General features: G+C 38.5%; 1 protein-coding gene across 1 annotated transcript; it reads left to right on the top strand.

Annotated features, from left to right (window-relative positions):
• Positions 1 to 12,913: 12,913 nt before the first annotated feature.
• On the top strand, positions 12,914 to 13,549 carry LOC139147027 (sperm-specific H1/protamine-like protein type 2). The gene has a single exon (XM_070717877.1). It carries the CDS (start codon positions 12,914 to 12,916, stop codon positions 13,547 to 13,549), a length of 636 nt encoding a protein of 211 aa, XP_070573978.1.
• The last annotated feature ends 1,045 nt before the right edge of the window (positions 13,550 to 14,594 follow it).

Raw genomic sequence — 14,594 nt, forward strand, 5'->3', positions numbered from 1 at the left:
TATTGAAAGTCATTAAGCGTTTTAACTGCAGCCAATTCCTAATTTACATATTTAATGAACTTTGCTAACTAGAGATATATATTTAAATTGACTGGACTAAAGTTGATGAAACTTGATACATGTATTGAAGCTACTATGATACAACATATTTGAAAGTCATTAAACATTTTTACTTCAGCCTATTCCCATTTGCATATTTAATAAACTTTCCAAATTAGGGATATATATCTGAATTAACTTGATTGTAGTTGTTGAAACTTGCTATATACATCAAAGATACTTTCATATAACATTATTGAAAGTCAAAAGACATTTTTACTTCAGCCAATTCCTAATTTGCATATTAAATGAATTTTCATAATTAGGGATATTTATCTGAATTGACTTGATCAAAATTGATGAAACTTGCTATGTACATTAAAGACACTATAATACAATATTATTGAAAGTCATTAAGCATTTTCTCTTCAGCCAATTCCTAATTTGCATATTAAATGAACTTTCCTAATTAGAGATATATATCTGAATCAACTTGACCAAAGTTGACAAAACTTTCTACATATATTGCAGATACCATGATACAACATTATTGAAAATCATTAAGCATTTTTACTTAAGCCAATTCCTAATTTACATATTTAATGAACTTTGCTTATTAGGGATATATACTGGGATTTACTTGATCAAAGTTGGCAAAACATGCTATGTACATTGATGATTATATCAGGTTAAAACAATTATCAAAAGTCATTTCACATTTTCATGTCAGCTAATTTATAATTTGCATGTCTAATGAGCTTTCACAGCTCGGCATATATGGCTTGAAGGACTTGGCCAACGGTAATTACACTTGCTATATAATATAAAGTGGTGATCAATGACAGCAGTAAAAGAACTTTGATATTTTTATTTCAGCTAATTACATATTTGTATACTTCATGACCTAAGGGACTGGTCAGTTTCTTCAGCCTGGGGGGCGGTGGATTCATGGGGGGTCACCCTGTTTTTTACTTTGGTGATAGGGGGGTCACCATGTTTTTGAAATGCCCAATAGGGGGGTCAGTGTGTTTTTAAATTTTGAAACAGGCTCATCATTGCCTAAAATGCATCGTGTCAGCCACAAATTTCATCATTCAGTTGTATTTTTCGGCGCGCCCTTCGGGCGCGTAACTTTAATAATCAGTCATATTTTTCAGCACGCCCAACTTTAACATATCAAGCATACATACATCAGAGATATCTGTATGTTCAATATTTTTCAGCGTGCTCTTCAAGCTCATTACTTTAATATATCAGACATTTTTCAGCATGCACTTCAGGTGCATGACTTTGATATACGAGGCATATATATCAGAGATATCAGGATGTTTCATATTTTTCGGCGCGCCCTTCAGGCGCCATACTTTAATAAATCAGAGATATCTTGATGTTTGCTAAGTAAAAAGTGTACCATTATGAAATCTGCATTTCATATAAAAAGGTTGACAAATTCCTGATACTTTTCTGTTCTCTCTATGAGAATGCAACATGCAAAAATATTTCACAATATACATTTGATACAGTGACTTATTTTAGAGATAGAAAAATGACAAGATATCTTTCCTTCTCATTGATGCAATTATTTTCCTTTGTTTCACAGGTTTTCTGTTGAAAGATGCTTTTTATGAACAAAATAACAGTTAAAAAGGCAGTTTTTGTCATTATTAGCTGTGCTTTTATGGTTTCAATGTTACAAGAAGACGTCCTCTCAGACACTGTACACATCAGATTTGGCTAAAAAAGCTCTCTATGGCTCCTCAGGAGATTTAATCGGATGGTTGGCAAGTCTTTACACCCATCAAAGTTTTTGATTCACTGCTTTTTCCTCTTCGATATTAATGATTGACATCCATTTCTGTATAAAAGTTCAGGACATCTGGTTAAGCATAGAAAGTGTGAAATACATTCACAGCTCATTCAAAATACAGCTCATTCAAAATGTACTGTATTCAAACTTTAAGATTGACACTTTGAAATTCCTATCTTACAACTGACATGTCAACAATTTCATTAAAACATAGAATGACAATTTAAAATATAAATATATGTAAAATGTAAAATATAATATATATATATATATATATATATATATATATATATATATATATATATATATATATATATATATAATTTATGTCCACCTTTTGTTTTACCTATGTCGCGCCCCGGGGGGGTCACCCTGTTTTCGAAATTTGGAATAGGGGGTCACCCTGTTTTCAAAATTTGGAATAGGGGGGTCAGCCACTTTTTGACGTCGGCAAAAAAAAATCCACCGGGCACCCCCTTCCCCCCAGGCCGAAGAAACTGACCAGTCCCTAATCGGCGGTGATTATTGTTCATTACGTTGATCATAATACTTTCAATGAAGTTGCAAACATGTGGCCATTGTTAAAATTTACACATAACCACAATATATAATGAAACACGTGAGCATTTTCAGTTCATATCTGGTTCATATATATAAGTCCATTGCGAAGTTAGTCATTCATCTTGCGAGAAGAAATACAATGCAATATACCGATTCAGTCTATCCCCTGGAAGTGTTTAAGACCAGCACACGAGTGCAGTTACTTCTAGAATTTGAATTTTGCAAACTGAATCAAAACACAGATTTGTTCGTTTCAACATGGACTTTTGATAATGCGTTTTGCAGATTAAACAATGGCCAACGTTTTCTGAATTTCTGAATTTTATTACTTGTACTTTGACTTTTTTGTCAATCTGTCAATAGTTTACAGATATTTTTAAACTCTTTCGTGATCGTTCAATTTGTAAAGTCTTTCCTTTTAGTGAATTTTCATCGAGTACAATCATTTTAAGCTCACGTTTTCACATACGTGAGCTAATGTCAAAGCGATGTTTGTCTGTCTGTCTGTGTCTGTCAGTCTGTCTGTTGGCTCGATATCTCAAGAACGACTCATTGGATCAGAATCAAATCTGGCACATAGAATTTGTTTGAGAATGGCAAGAATTGATTAGTTTTTGGTGGGTGTGACGTTCATATTTCATGCTCATTTGCATAATAAACAGATATACATTGAGAACAGCTGCACAGAATTGGATGAGTTTTGCTAGTAATGTTGATCACACAAGGATTAATCCGCCATGAAAGACGTGAAGGAGTGAGGAGAAAGCTAATTGCTAATTTGCATATTTGATGAACGTACTTAATTAGGGATATATTCACATTGACTCGATCAAAGTTGGCGAAACTTGGTATGTACATTGTCTAAACATTATTGAAAGTCTAAAAATTATTAACAGTCATTTAGTTAATTACTTATTTGCAATTTTAACGAACTTTCCTAATAAGGGATGTATATCTTGATTGAATTGATTATAGTTGACTAAACTTGCTCGGTACATTGCGAATGCTACGATATAATATTACCAAAAGTTGGTTTTGATATTTTAGAACACCTTGTTACTAATTTGCATATTTATGTAACTAACTTTTTTAATTAGGGATATATCTTGATTGACTTGATCAAAGTCAATGAAACTTGCTATGTGCATTGAACAAACTGTGACAAAATATTAATGAAAGTTGTGTAGCCATTTTACATTATCAAGTTAGTAATTTGCATATTAAACTAACTTTCCGAATTAGGGATGTAAGACTGGAAGGACACTAAAAATGTTTATGAAACTTACTATGCAAATTGATGAGACAATTGTATTAGTGAAAGATATTTTTGCATTTTCATGTCAGCCAAATTGTAATTTGCATATCTAATTAGCTTTCACAGTTTGGCATATAGAGCTTGAAGAACTTGACCAAAGCCAATTACACTTGCTATATAAAGTGATGACACAATGAGAGCAGTAAAAAATAGTATTTTTATTCCAGCTAATTACATATTTGCATACTTAATGACCTGTGGAATTAATCCATGGTGAATATTGTTCATGATGTTGCAAACGTATGGCAAAAGTTTTAATTTACAGACAACTGAAATATATACTGAAACACGTGAGCATTTTCAGTTCATATCCCGTGATTTGTACTGTTTCATTATTCATATTAAGCTCTCTTGTGTACTTTTTAGGGACTGAAGTATGAATAAATGTTTATTCTTAAAACTACTACTTCTATACTGCTACTATACTATTGCTACTAGTACCACTACTACATATACACAAACTGTAACGTCGACAACAACAAGAACAACAATATATGAATGGCGATAAATATAGAAATAACGGGCGACGCGCTGACCATTAACGTTTATTTGTGGGCAAGGGCGAGAGGAAAGCCAAAAATTAACGGGCGAGGCTTGCCGCTTTCCTCGAGCCCGCGCCCACAAATAAACGTTAATGGTCAGAGCGGAGTCTGTTATTTCCATTATATTATCAGCGAACCCAAGAAAACCGTCAATATTTCCGAAAATTTCAGGAGCGAACGACAACTGGGCCCCAGAAACTGAGCAATACGCGACGCACTGTCACGCGCGCTGTAAAAAATTGGCAAATCCGGAGATGTTTTCAGAAAAAAGTATCTCAACTTGACCTACAAGTGCTCCATTTTATTTTGTGATTGATTATGATTTACGTTTGAGGTGTAAAGTTACGATACTTTGAGTTGTTAATCTTATTATTCATATTTACGGGCATGTAAACAAACCATTACTGTGTATTTGTGGTCAGTCACGTGGTTCAGCTCGACCAATCACAATGCGACGGACAGGGCATGGTAATGTAATGCACAGTAACACGTTTCGCTCACCATATCTTTTCACTCCTGGCACATCGGGAGACTACGTGTAGGCCAAGTCTGAATGCACTGTCCACATGTTACGTGCCTGTCAAATCTGTTCTTGCAAAGCGGACCTCAAGTTAACTCAGCTGCTAAATGCACTGTTGTTAAAATTGAAAGTAAAAAAGTACACGGCCGATACGTTTGAAAGTTACTCTGAATTTATTCACAGACTTTTAAGATACCTTATCTCTATAGCAACTGGCTAAATGTAATGAAAGGAAGGCAGTGAAATGCCACTGCATAATTCTGTGTACAGTAAAAGGTATTATGAAAATTACAGTACATCAGTTTTCAGTAATTTGAATAAGTGAAATCAATCAATCAATCAATCTAGAAAAATGATTTGGAGTTATTAAGAACATCCGTCGTGTGACAGGTTACACGAAGTACCGGAACTGACTAAATTTGTGACGCCCTGCAGCCGTTCACTGTGAAGGCATGCACGTAGTTTATTTAGACATTGAGCGGATAGCTGCTATTAATCACTGCACAACTTGATATCATAGGACAACTCTCTGTGTTTAAGGCAGAATGCACATCGGCGACAGATATTCGGAATTTCAAATATTTACGATTTCTTTTCTGATCTACCATTTAACTTGTGGTGGTTCATTTTAAAACTCTCGGGGTAAGAACAATTTTTACCGTCATAGAGATAAATCAGGGATGGCGGCCAATTTGAATTTTCTTATCGATAAATGTCATTTAGTTTGTTTCTGTAGGTACCGAACTTTGCACAGTGATTCCCGGATTTTATTATTGGTTTGTTATCAGAGAATGGTTAAAAGTATCACTGAAGAAAGTTTGAGCAACAGTTTATGTCCTTCATTTTCTAGGCCTATAAAGTACTAACATGCGCCTCGAAGTTGAAAGACTAAAACTTTTACTCAAACTTTTCCAAAGGAAATCTATTAACTATTCCCTTCCGAAAGTAGAATAAAAAAATTGATCCGTAGGGCAAATATGGTGTCAGCAAAACAACCAAATACTTTCCGACATTCGAAATGCACAATGGTCGCCATTCCCATGTTTAATTCTATTCAGGAAAAAATATATTTCGCAAAACTAAGCCGGTGAAAACTTAATTTCGTCCATGAGCTTCAAGATGAGCCCATGCAAGATGTTAGATGAAAATTTGAGAGTCCGAACATCTGTCCCCGAGGCGCATTCTACCTGAAGCAAAATTCTCAATCATACACTGACCCTAATCAGAGCCGGCAAAAAGAATGCTTAAGAGATCATGCTGGATTGTTGATTATCGGTAGATTGATGTGATTGCATGGGTTATTGACGTGTTACGAATTAGACGATAAATCATAGTCCTATTAACCTACTTGTATAACAACCCTCTGTACCATAAAATACGACAGCGCAATAAAAATTTGTTCCATTGCTTCCTTGTAAAATACAGCATTATGCAAATTTTATAGCAGGATGCAGTCCATTCCAAACAAAGTTATTGAACGGGTACATTTCTAAACCTACAAAATGGGAAGTGCTCTTTTCAATTGTTTGATTAATTTCACCAAAAATTCTTGAAATACCGTCCGTTCATGTCTTTCCGTCTATGTAAGGCGCAGTTCTAACGCAAGGGAGACATATTCTTCCAGTTATGCTGTGGCAGAGTGAATATCGTCTTGATGTTTTTCATCTTTGTCATCTACCTCTCCTCTATCTTCCGCATCTTCAGTAATATCGTCCTCCCCATCAATATCAGTATCGTCCACATCATCCTCATCATCATCATCATCACCACTATCATTGTCGTCGTCGTCAATATCAAGTTTAAATGCAGCATTGTTGTAGGCGGGAGCTGTTGCGCGTTCTCTGTTGTCGGTATTTCCCCGTCTTCTCTGGCAAAATTCCACGTAGCTCTCGATGAAGCGTCGAATTCGAGCCTTCAGTGCACTCTCCCGTACTTCTTCCTCGTCGGCGCTTCCCCGCAACTGTGCTAAGACCTTTGGCAAAGCGCCTACAGCGGCAGTCAGCAGAGATGTTACGATCGGGGTCGTGTCGAATGACTTGATAACTAAGTATACGAACACTAAAAATAACATCATCACCAGAATTTTGAGGACGGCGAGCACGAAGTTGACGCTGACCGGGTAGATCTTCTCGCAGATGTAACCGAACATGTCAACAGAAATGCAATCCACCTTTTGGCGCGTGGAGACAAAAGGTACTTTCTTGTAGAGAACGATGGGGACATAGCACGAATTCGTATCACCTGGTTGTTCAGTGTCGTATTGTGCGTAGCGTTCGGCTTCGAATTCCTGACAAACTTCAAATGTTACGCGTTTCAGATGCATATACAACGACGTGAAGCTTTTGTACACCGTTGCAATGTAACCGAAAATCAGTATAGCGACCGTTGCAATCGGACCCAGTAAGTCGATGTTGAGTGTGATGCCCATGAGTGTATAGGTGAAGACGTCTACAATTACCCATAATGCAACTTGCAAGATGTAACTTGAGAGAAGACACATGAAAACTGCAGAGCTACATGCGAGAAATGTAGAGGCTGATTGGTTTTTCCGAATCATCTTGTTGACGAGAAACCCAAGTGCAACAAGCGGTATCGATTTGAATAGTTGACACGGCTGCTTCCAGGTTTTACTACGGAGAATTTGTTTGAAAAGGTGAAAGTGGATGTTCTTTGAGAGACAGATGATGCTTTCAAATGCATGGCCATCCTCAGAAATTATGTGCAAAAAGTCTCCGTATATCTCCTCGATGTAAGTTTCATAGAATCGTTCATCGTCAGCGGCTGTGGAAGATGTAGAGTGTCCGTCCTCACCGTTCGCACGTCTTGTGCTAGTATCGGAAAGCTGGCATTCGGGATAATGGCGAAGACAAACAATGGCCACCCGGATGTGTTCGCAACACCAGATGAAGGTTACAGCGCCTATGATATAAGGGACCAAACCGACGAGCATCAGTATCATCCGCCACCGTGTAACGTAGGGGAAAGGAAGGATCGTGTCAACGGGGCTGTACTCGAGTCCAACGGCGCCATTGTAGTCTTGCCAAGCATCAAGTTCTGCTTGCCGATACCACAAGAACAGAGGTCTGACAACAATCATGAAGTATATGAAGATCGGTATGATGACACAAAAATATATAGTTAACAAAACTTTGTGACAAATTCCACGGCACCGCGCTTTGATTGAGTCGGCAGATCGGTCAGAATCGGTATCACTTTGTTTCCCCACTTCAAAGTTCCAATACTTATAAAAATTACCAATCGTCACCGGTGTTTTCGAATCCCCCAACAGCAGGTTTTTCTGATGTACGTCAACAGTTTTGCCATCATTTGTCCTGAAGTGTTTCCTGATATTCATCTCGGTTGGAATGAACTGCCAGCTGACTAACGGCAGAATGAACAAAAACAGGAGAAACATCATGACTATCTTTGAAAATTTGATAGACAGCAGCCAGGCGTTGTCTATCACGTATGATGAACAAGACTCATAGTTATCGTTCTCTTCGTAATCTTCCATGTTGCAACACGAATATTGGACATGGGTTGATATATCGATGTCCACTCTTCTATGGCATAAAAAGTCTTCATCAGTTTTCCCGCCATCGCTCATCGTTGTCACGTTTTTCAAGAGTTGAAGCACCAATCCCCTCTTGCACTCTTCCGGTAAACTGGCTATTTCGACAGCGGAGGTATGGCCGCTGAACGATATGGTGATTGATCGCGCTCGCAAGTACAGGGTTGTAAACGACATGATCTCGGCAAGCGGTGTCACTCGCAGGAGAGACTTCCCATAGTTACGACTCGCCCAAAACCAGTGCCATAGGCCGTACTCCATTCGAGTGTCGTGAAGGATGGCATTGACTCCCTTATACTTCGGGAATTCTAGCCAAAATTCCACAAGGACGGCCTGCGCCTCCGATTTGAAGCCGTGAAAAGTCTCCGCATACATCTCAAGTGGTTCGACGGTGTGTACAAGCACAGAAACTGGGTGTGGTAAGATTTCTTCGGGACAGGTGTAGTGATATACACCGCCGTTGCTGAAGGTTGGCGAAGTTCTTTCTCCCCACACATTTTGAAGCAGCAATGCAAGTGCGGTAAGCGAGAAGAGAATCATGGCTTCATCGGTCTACACTTGCAACTGATGAAAGACAGTAGGAATACAGTGAAATTCCTCAGACCAGTATTTGTCTGAGAATATTCGCACAGCGCTGAACGTCGGTACTGAGCTATCCAGGGAAACGTCGATAAGTAAACAGAATTGTTAACAATCGACTGTCTATAAAGTGGCATACTTAGAAATAAAGTTTACGTGAAAGTATGTAAATGGAAGTCCCACCTATACAGTTGTCAATAAACTCGGTTATTTCCCATATAGGGGCAATAAAAGAGTCTCGCTACATGAAAAATCGTTTTATTGCGATACTTGCGAAGGTATACAACACACTAACCAGGCTAATGATAGGTAAGATAAAGCCCAAAACTTTACCACGCCACAAATTTTTCATGCGAATTGGGCTTTTAAACAGGTTTCGATAGCTTAACCATAGTATGGAGGTAGCTCCATGACCATAGTGCGATACAATTTTCACTTAAACCCCAAAAAGGAACAAGTACATGACTCCGAAAGTGTCTTATCTCATGCTGAAAATTCTATTCAATCTGACCAATATAGTCAGTGTCGTTGTTTGAGGGCATCACAGCCAGAGTGCGAACATTTATGGCAGCTCTTTGTATTTTCCTTCCAGCAATGTCTTGAAAAAGATATACTGCGGGCAACGTAGTAAATACTGCGCTATGATCGAACATATTGTATGTATGTATGTATGTATGTATGTATGTATGTATGTATGTATGTATGTATGTATGTATGTATGTATGTATGTATGTATGTATGTATGTATGTACGTATGTATGTATGTACGTATGTACGTATGTATGTATGTATGTATTATGGATGCATGCATGCATGCATGTATGTATGTATGTATGTATGTATGTATATATGTATGTATGTATGTATGTATGTATGTATGTATGTATGTATGTATGTATGTATGTATGTATGTATGTATGTATGTATGTGTGTGTGTGTGTGTGTGTGTGTGTATGTATGTATGTATGTATGTATGTATGTATGTATGTATGTATGTATGTATGTATGTATGTATGTATGTATGTATGTATGTAATTGTCAATCTACATCTATCCGTCAGTTTTACAGGTTGTTTGTCCATTCATTCATCCTCTATTCTTGTCTCACACCGGTCATAATTGATTCATATACACACATTATGCATTTAAAACAGGAATGTGACATCAACTGAAGACTTTGCAATTATGTGAAATAGATAACGATTGAAACAACATAGCAACTTGATATTCAACGTACCTTCCGTTCGAAAAAATGAACTATGTATTTGAAATGAATTAACTTACACTTGGATGTTTGCTGAACTTTAAAACGTTACACCGCCCCACCCGACAAACATCGTGAATTGGCGAAAGCCGAAATGAGCGAGTTTATATGTATTGCATTACTACATTCTTGCTGAATTTTGACATCATATATTTTCGTGTTTTGTTCGGGGTTTTTTTTCGACGGGGAACAAGTAAATTGTTTGGATTGTTTAGAGCGATAAACACAGCGTTTGTTCACTCTATATGGCGCGTAATCCAGGCCAAAATTAAAACCTAACATGTTGAGCCAACCTCCCTGCAACTCTCGTAAAATGCATTCGCTTTTAGGCAACCAATCCAACTCGCATGAACATCAATACTCTCAACGAAATAGCTGAGCACAAGACCTCTAAATATATGATTTGATTACCGAATAATGTTATTGTGGTTGATATCCAATTAATTAAAATGGGCGCAAGTTACTAATGTAGGCACAGACACACATTGACGCAGACACTGCATCGCCATATCTGTTTCCAGGGCTCGAAATTAGCGGTAGTCCCGCTTCCACAGACTACCATCTTTTCCCTGGGGCTACCAAAATCAATGAAATGGTAGCCTACACGGACTACCAAAGACCGGGACATCATAAAATCCAGCCAGTACTTGGCGCGCAATGGCAAATATCTGAACTGACGTACTTTAATGACAGGCGCTGGAAGCGATGGTCAATGAAAACGCATGTTCATTGCATTTTGATCATAATGTATCAATCACGGGCAAGAAAGATGCCCCCTCTCTACAGAAAACCCACGGTCTACATGTATTTTTGGTACGAGGATGAAACAAGTTGCCAATAGATCACCAAACTTTTTAGTATCACTGTTGTCCATTAGGTTTAAAAAGATCGTTTCTGGTCACCGCGTGCGTCATTTCAGAACCTGGGTGTCATGGCATTTTTATTGGGTTACAAACTGATCAGTACAGCTATCCTTGATATCCCTGTTTGTATGTCAGAAAATGCTAAACAGAAAACGAAGTATTATGCAGCCAGTGATAAAAGACAATAACTGTTGCATCAGTAGTGCCAGACCAGCATTGTTAAGAAAAAATGGAGAAAAAGAAAACCGCGTCGCTGCATCACTTTGCTGAATGTCAAGGACCAGAAATATTTTTTTTTGGGGGGGGGGGGGGGTGGCGGCTTATACCTGTTTCCTTTTGGTACTAGGTGTATAAGTATTTACATCAAATGACTAGAAAATTCACTTCATGGGCAGAATCTTGAAAATTGCTTTTTCTTGTTTGGTTAATGAAAAACAATATCCCTGAACTAAAATATGCATGGACTACCAGCCATTGTCACTGGACTACCAACTTCAGACAATGGCAGCCCAAGTTGACTACCAGGGAAAAGCTTAATTTCAAGCCCTGGTTTCCTTGAAATTACATTGAGGCTCTAGTGTGTTTTATTTCATTTTCTAAATAAAGAGTGAAAATCATTACTGGTCCTGATGCAAAATGGCACTTGCAAACAACCCAATAATTTATCGACACTTGAAACTCTATGGTGGCATCCCTGTGTTTTAACTCTATGGGGAAAATTGTATGTTCGATGTTTACAAAAGTACGCCGGTGAAATATTTATTGAATACAATTCGACATGAACTCCTACACTTGATCGCTCGAAAAAGTATAGTAAAGGTTTGAGAGTCCAAGTATCTGTCCCCGAGGAGCATACAACCTTAAGGTAGAACCCGCGTCGGGGATATATAGTCGGACTCCCAAATTTCTACAATTCTTTTCTGATCTACCACTTAAGCTTGTTGGGGCTTATTTTGAAGCTCTTTGAAAAAGAAAAACTCTTACAGGCTTAGTTTTTCGAAAATCCAAAATTTTATTTTTTTCCCTATAGAGTTAACACAGGAATGGCTGCCATTTTGAATTTCAAATATAGCAAAATTTTGGACGATTTGTTTCGCTAAATCCAAGCTTTGAACGATGACCCCCGGTATTTATTGTTGATTTGGTAAGAGAATGGTTGAATGTTTCATTGAGGAAAATTTGAGCAAAAGTTTAAGTCTTTCACTTTCGTGGTGCATACTACCTTAATATGATACTTTACCAATCTGTTATTTCAGTGGACGCTTTTCAAATGAGTGATATGTTTTCTCCCATGGGCAAAAAGGCATTTTGAACTATGTTCCAATTTATCACAACTTTGCTGTCTTAAATAAAGTTAAATTTGGAACCCACTTGTTCACTTTTTGAAGCGCTTTTGAGAATAACGTCACATTTCACGTGACTGGGATCAAACTATACCGTCAAATTAATTTGATGCACGTTCACCATCCTCTGGAAGACGTGATGCATCTATATTTTCCGAATGTACCGTTTGTTTACGCGCGTTTTTAACCAATTTGTTTCGTGAGGAAGCACAAGAATTTTGAAACTTTCGCCATCAACATCAAATGGGGTCACTTGTTCTCTCTGACGTTCGCGCAAATCCTATAAAATGCAGGTGGCCAGCTGTTATCGTCTTTCATTCAAATTTGTCACAGCCGATATAGATGCGTGTAGCTGAGTTGCGGCGCCAGTGAGATAAGAACAGTCACGCCATTTGAGAACACCTCGCCGAAGTTTTGAAGGTCCTTTGCCATCGGAGGCCAGCAGTTCCATCAGCGGCCGACAGCGTCAAATTTGGTAAGCAACGGTTGCAGATTCTTACACCATCAGTCATGAGTGCTGGCGAAACAAAACCAAAGCGCCCACCTCCGTCGCATCCGAAGACGCTTGACATGGTGGTCGAAGCTATAACGACCCTCAACGAGAAGAATGGGGCCTCTGTGCAAGCTATCAAAAACTGGATACTGTCTAACTACCAGACCGTCGACCCCGTCAGAATCAGACCGTTGATGAAACAAGCACTGGCAAAGGGACTTGATACAGGCGTGCTCGTTAGGCCCGCCCGTTCTATGGCGGCGGTTGGCGCCACCGGTCGATTCAAAGTCGGCAAACCTCCCAAACCAGAGAAGAAAAAGAAACCGGTGGCTGAGAAGACGAAAAAGAAACCTGTGAAGAAAATGAAAAAGGACACTGCTGACAGCTCCACCGATGCAAGCACGCCAAAGAAGAAGGTGAAGAAGTTGAAAAAGAAATCGCCGGCTGCGAAAGAACGATCCAGCTCCAAAGAGAAAAAAGCGAAATCTCCCGCCAAAAAGACGAAAACGAAAACCACGAAAGAGAAGAAAAAGAACCTGAAGTCGCCGGGTGCCGCCAAAAAGGAAAAGGCCAAAGTAAAGGACACTAAGCCAAAACCAAAAAGTAAGGCAACAGGTGTGAAAAAGACTCCTACAAAAAAATCTAAGAAATAGAGCGAATTGATAATGATGAACTTTGTCTCATCGGTGCTGCGATTTTGTGACATTTTGAATATTTTTATACCATGAACATTTTTATTTGCAGTATTTTTCTACCTAACCTTTGTATGTCTATGTGTCAGTGTGTGGCCGTTTAAATAAAGTTGTCATTGCCATCCAAACCCCCAAGTGTTTTTTTAAATTTTTGTGCGAGTGGTCGTGCGCCTGCTGTATGCAAAGAGTGCTTTTGGTTTATTCTGCATTGCATGATTTCCGCACATTCTAAAATTGGAATATCCAAAGAGTCGATTCATTTGCATATGCGACACCTGTCTCTCTGACCAGCCAATTTGCAACTATCAACCAATCTGCATTTCTAAAATATTCTCAGCTTTTTACGCTACCTGAAAGGCTGGCTGTTCGCAAAGAGGGGAAAACATTGAGCGACTGGCTACCGATCAGTTTGATGCGGTTGTAACGCCTCCTGTATTACTCAAAGTTGGTGTCGAAATTCTCATTTATTGACATACAGTTTACTTTAAAAAGTTTTGGAAATTTACAATCTGAAGCAAGAAAGCAATATCTCTCTCTCTCTCTCTCTCTCTCTCTCTCTCTCTCTCTAATTGAGCTCTCATGAACTGGACCATTACTCTTGGTAGTCATTGAGGGCGCTGTTATTTCTAGAGCATCACAACTTGTGCTTGTCAGTACTGCCGTACGGTATAACCGAATTCATCAATCCAAACCTTCAGCGTCGACCGAGCATGGTAACAAGTTTGGATACAAGGTTTAAACGTTGCAGGGCTGTTCGATGTCTGTTCTTGTCAGGGGTTTGTGGTTATGCAACGATGCACCAAATACAAAGGGTAGAATGTGCCTTGTGTACATATATTCTGACTTTCAAATCTGCGTACTTTTCCGGTCTACCGTGCACTTGTTTTGGGGTTCATTTTGAAGCCAGTGTAGTAAATAAAATTTCACTGGTGAGAAAATCGAAAGTTTACTTTTTCCCCCCATAGAGTTAAAACTGGGGATGGCAACTATTTTGAATTTCAAGCGT

The sequence above is a fragment of the Ptychodera flava genome, chromosome 13 (genome assembly GCF_041260155.1).
Source record: "Ptychodera flava strain L36383 chromosome 13, AS_Pfla_20210202, whole genome shotgun sequence".
Taxonomy (NCBI): domain Eukaryota; kingdom Metazoa; phylum Hemichordata; class Enteropneusta; family Ptychoderidae; genus Ptychodera; species Ptychodera flava.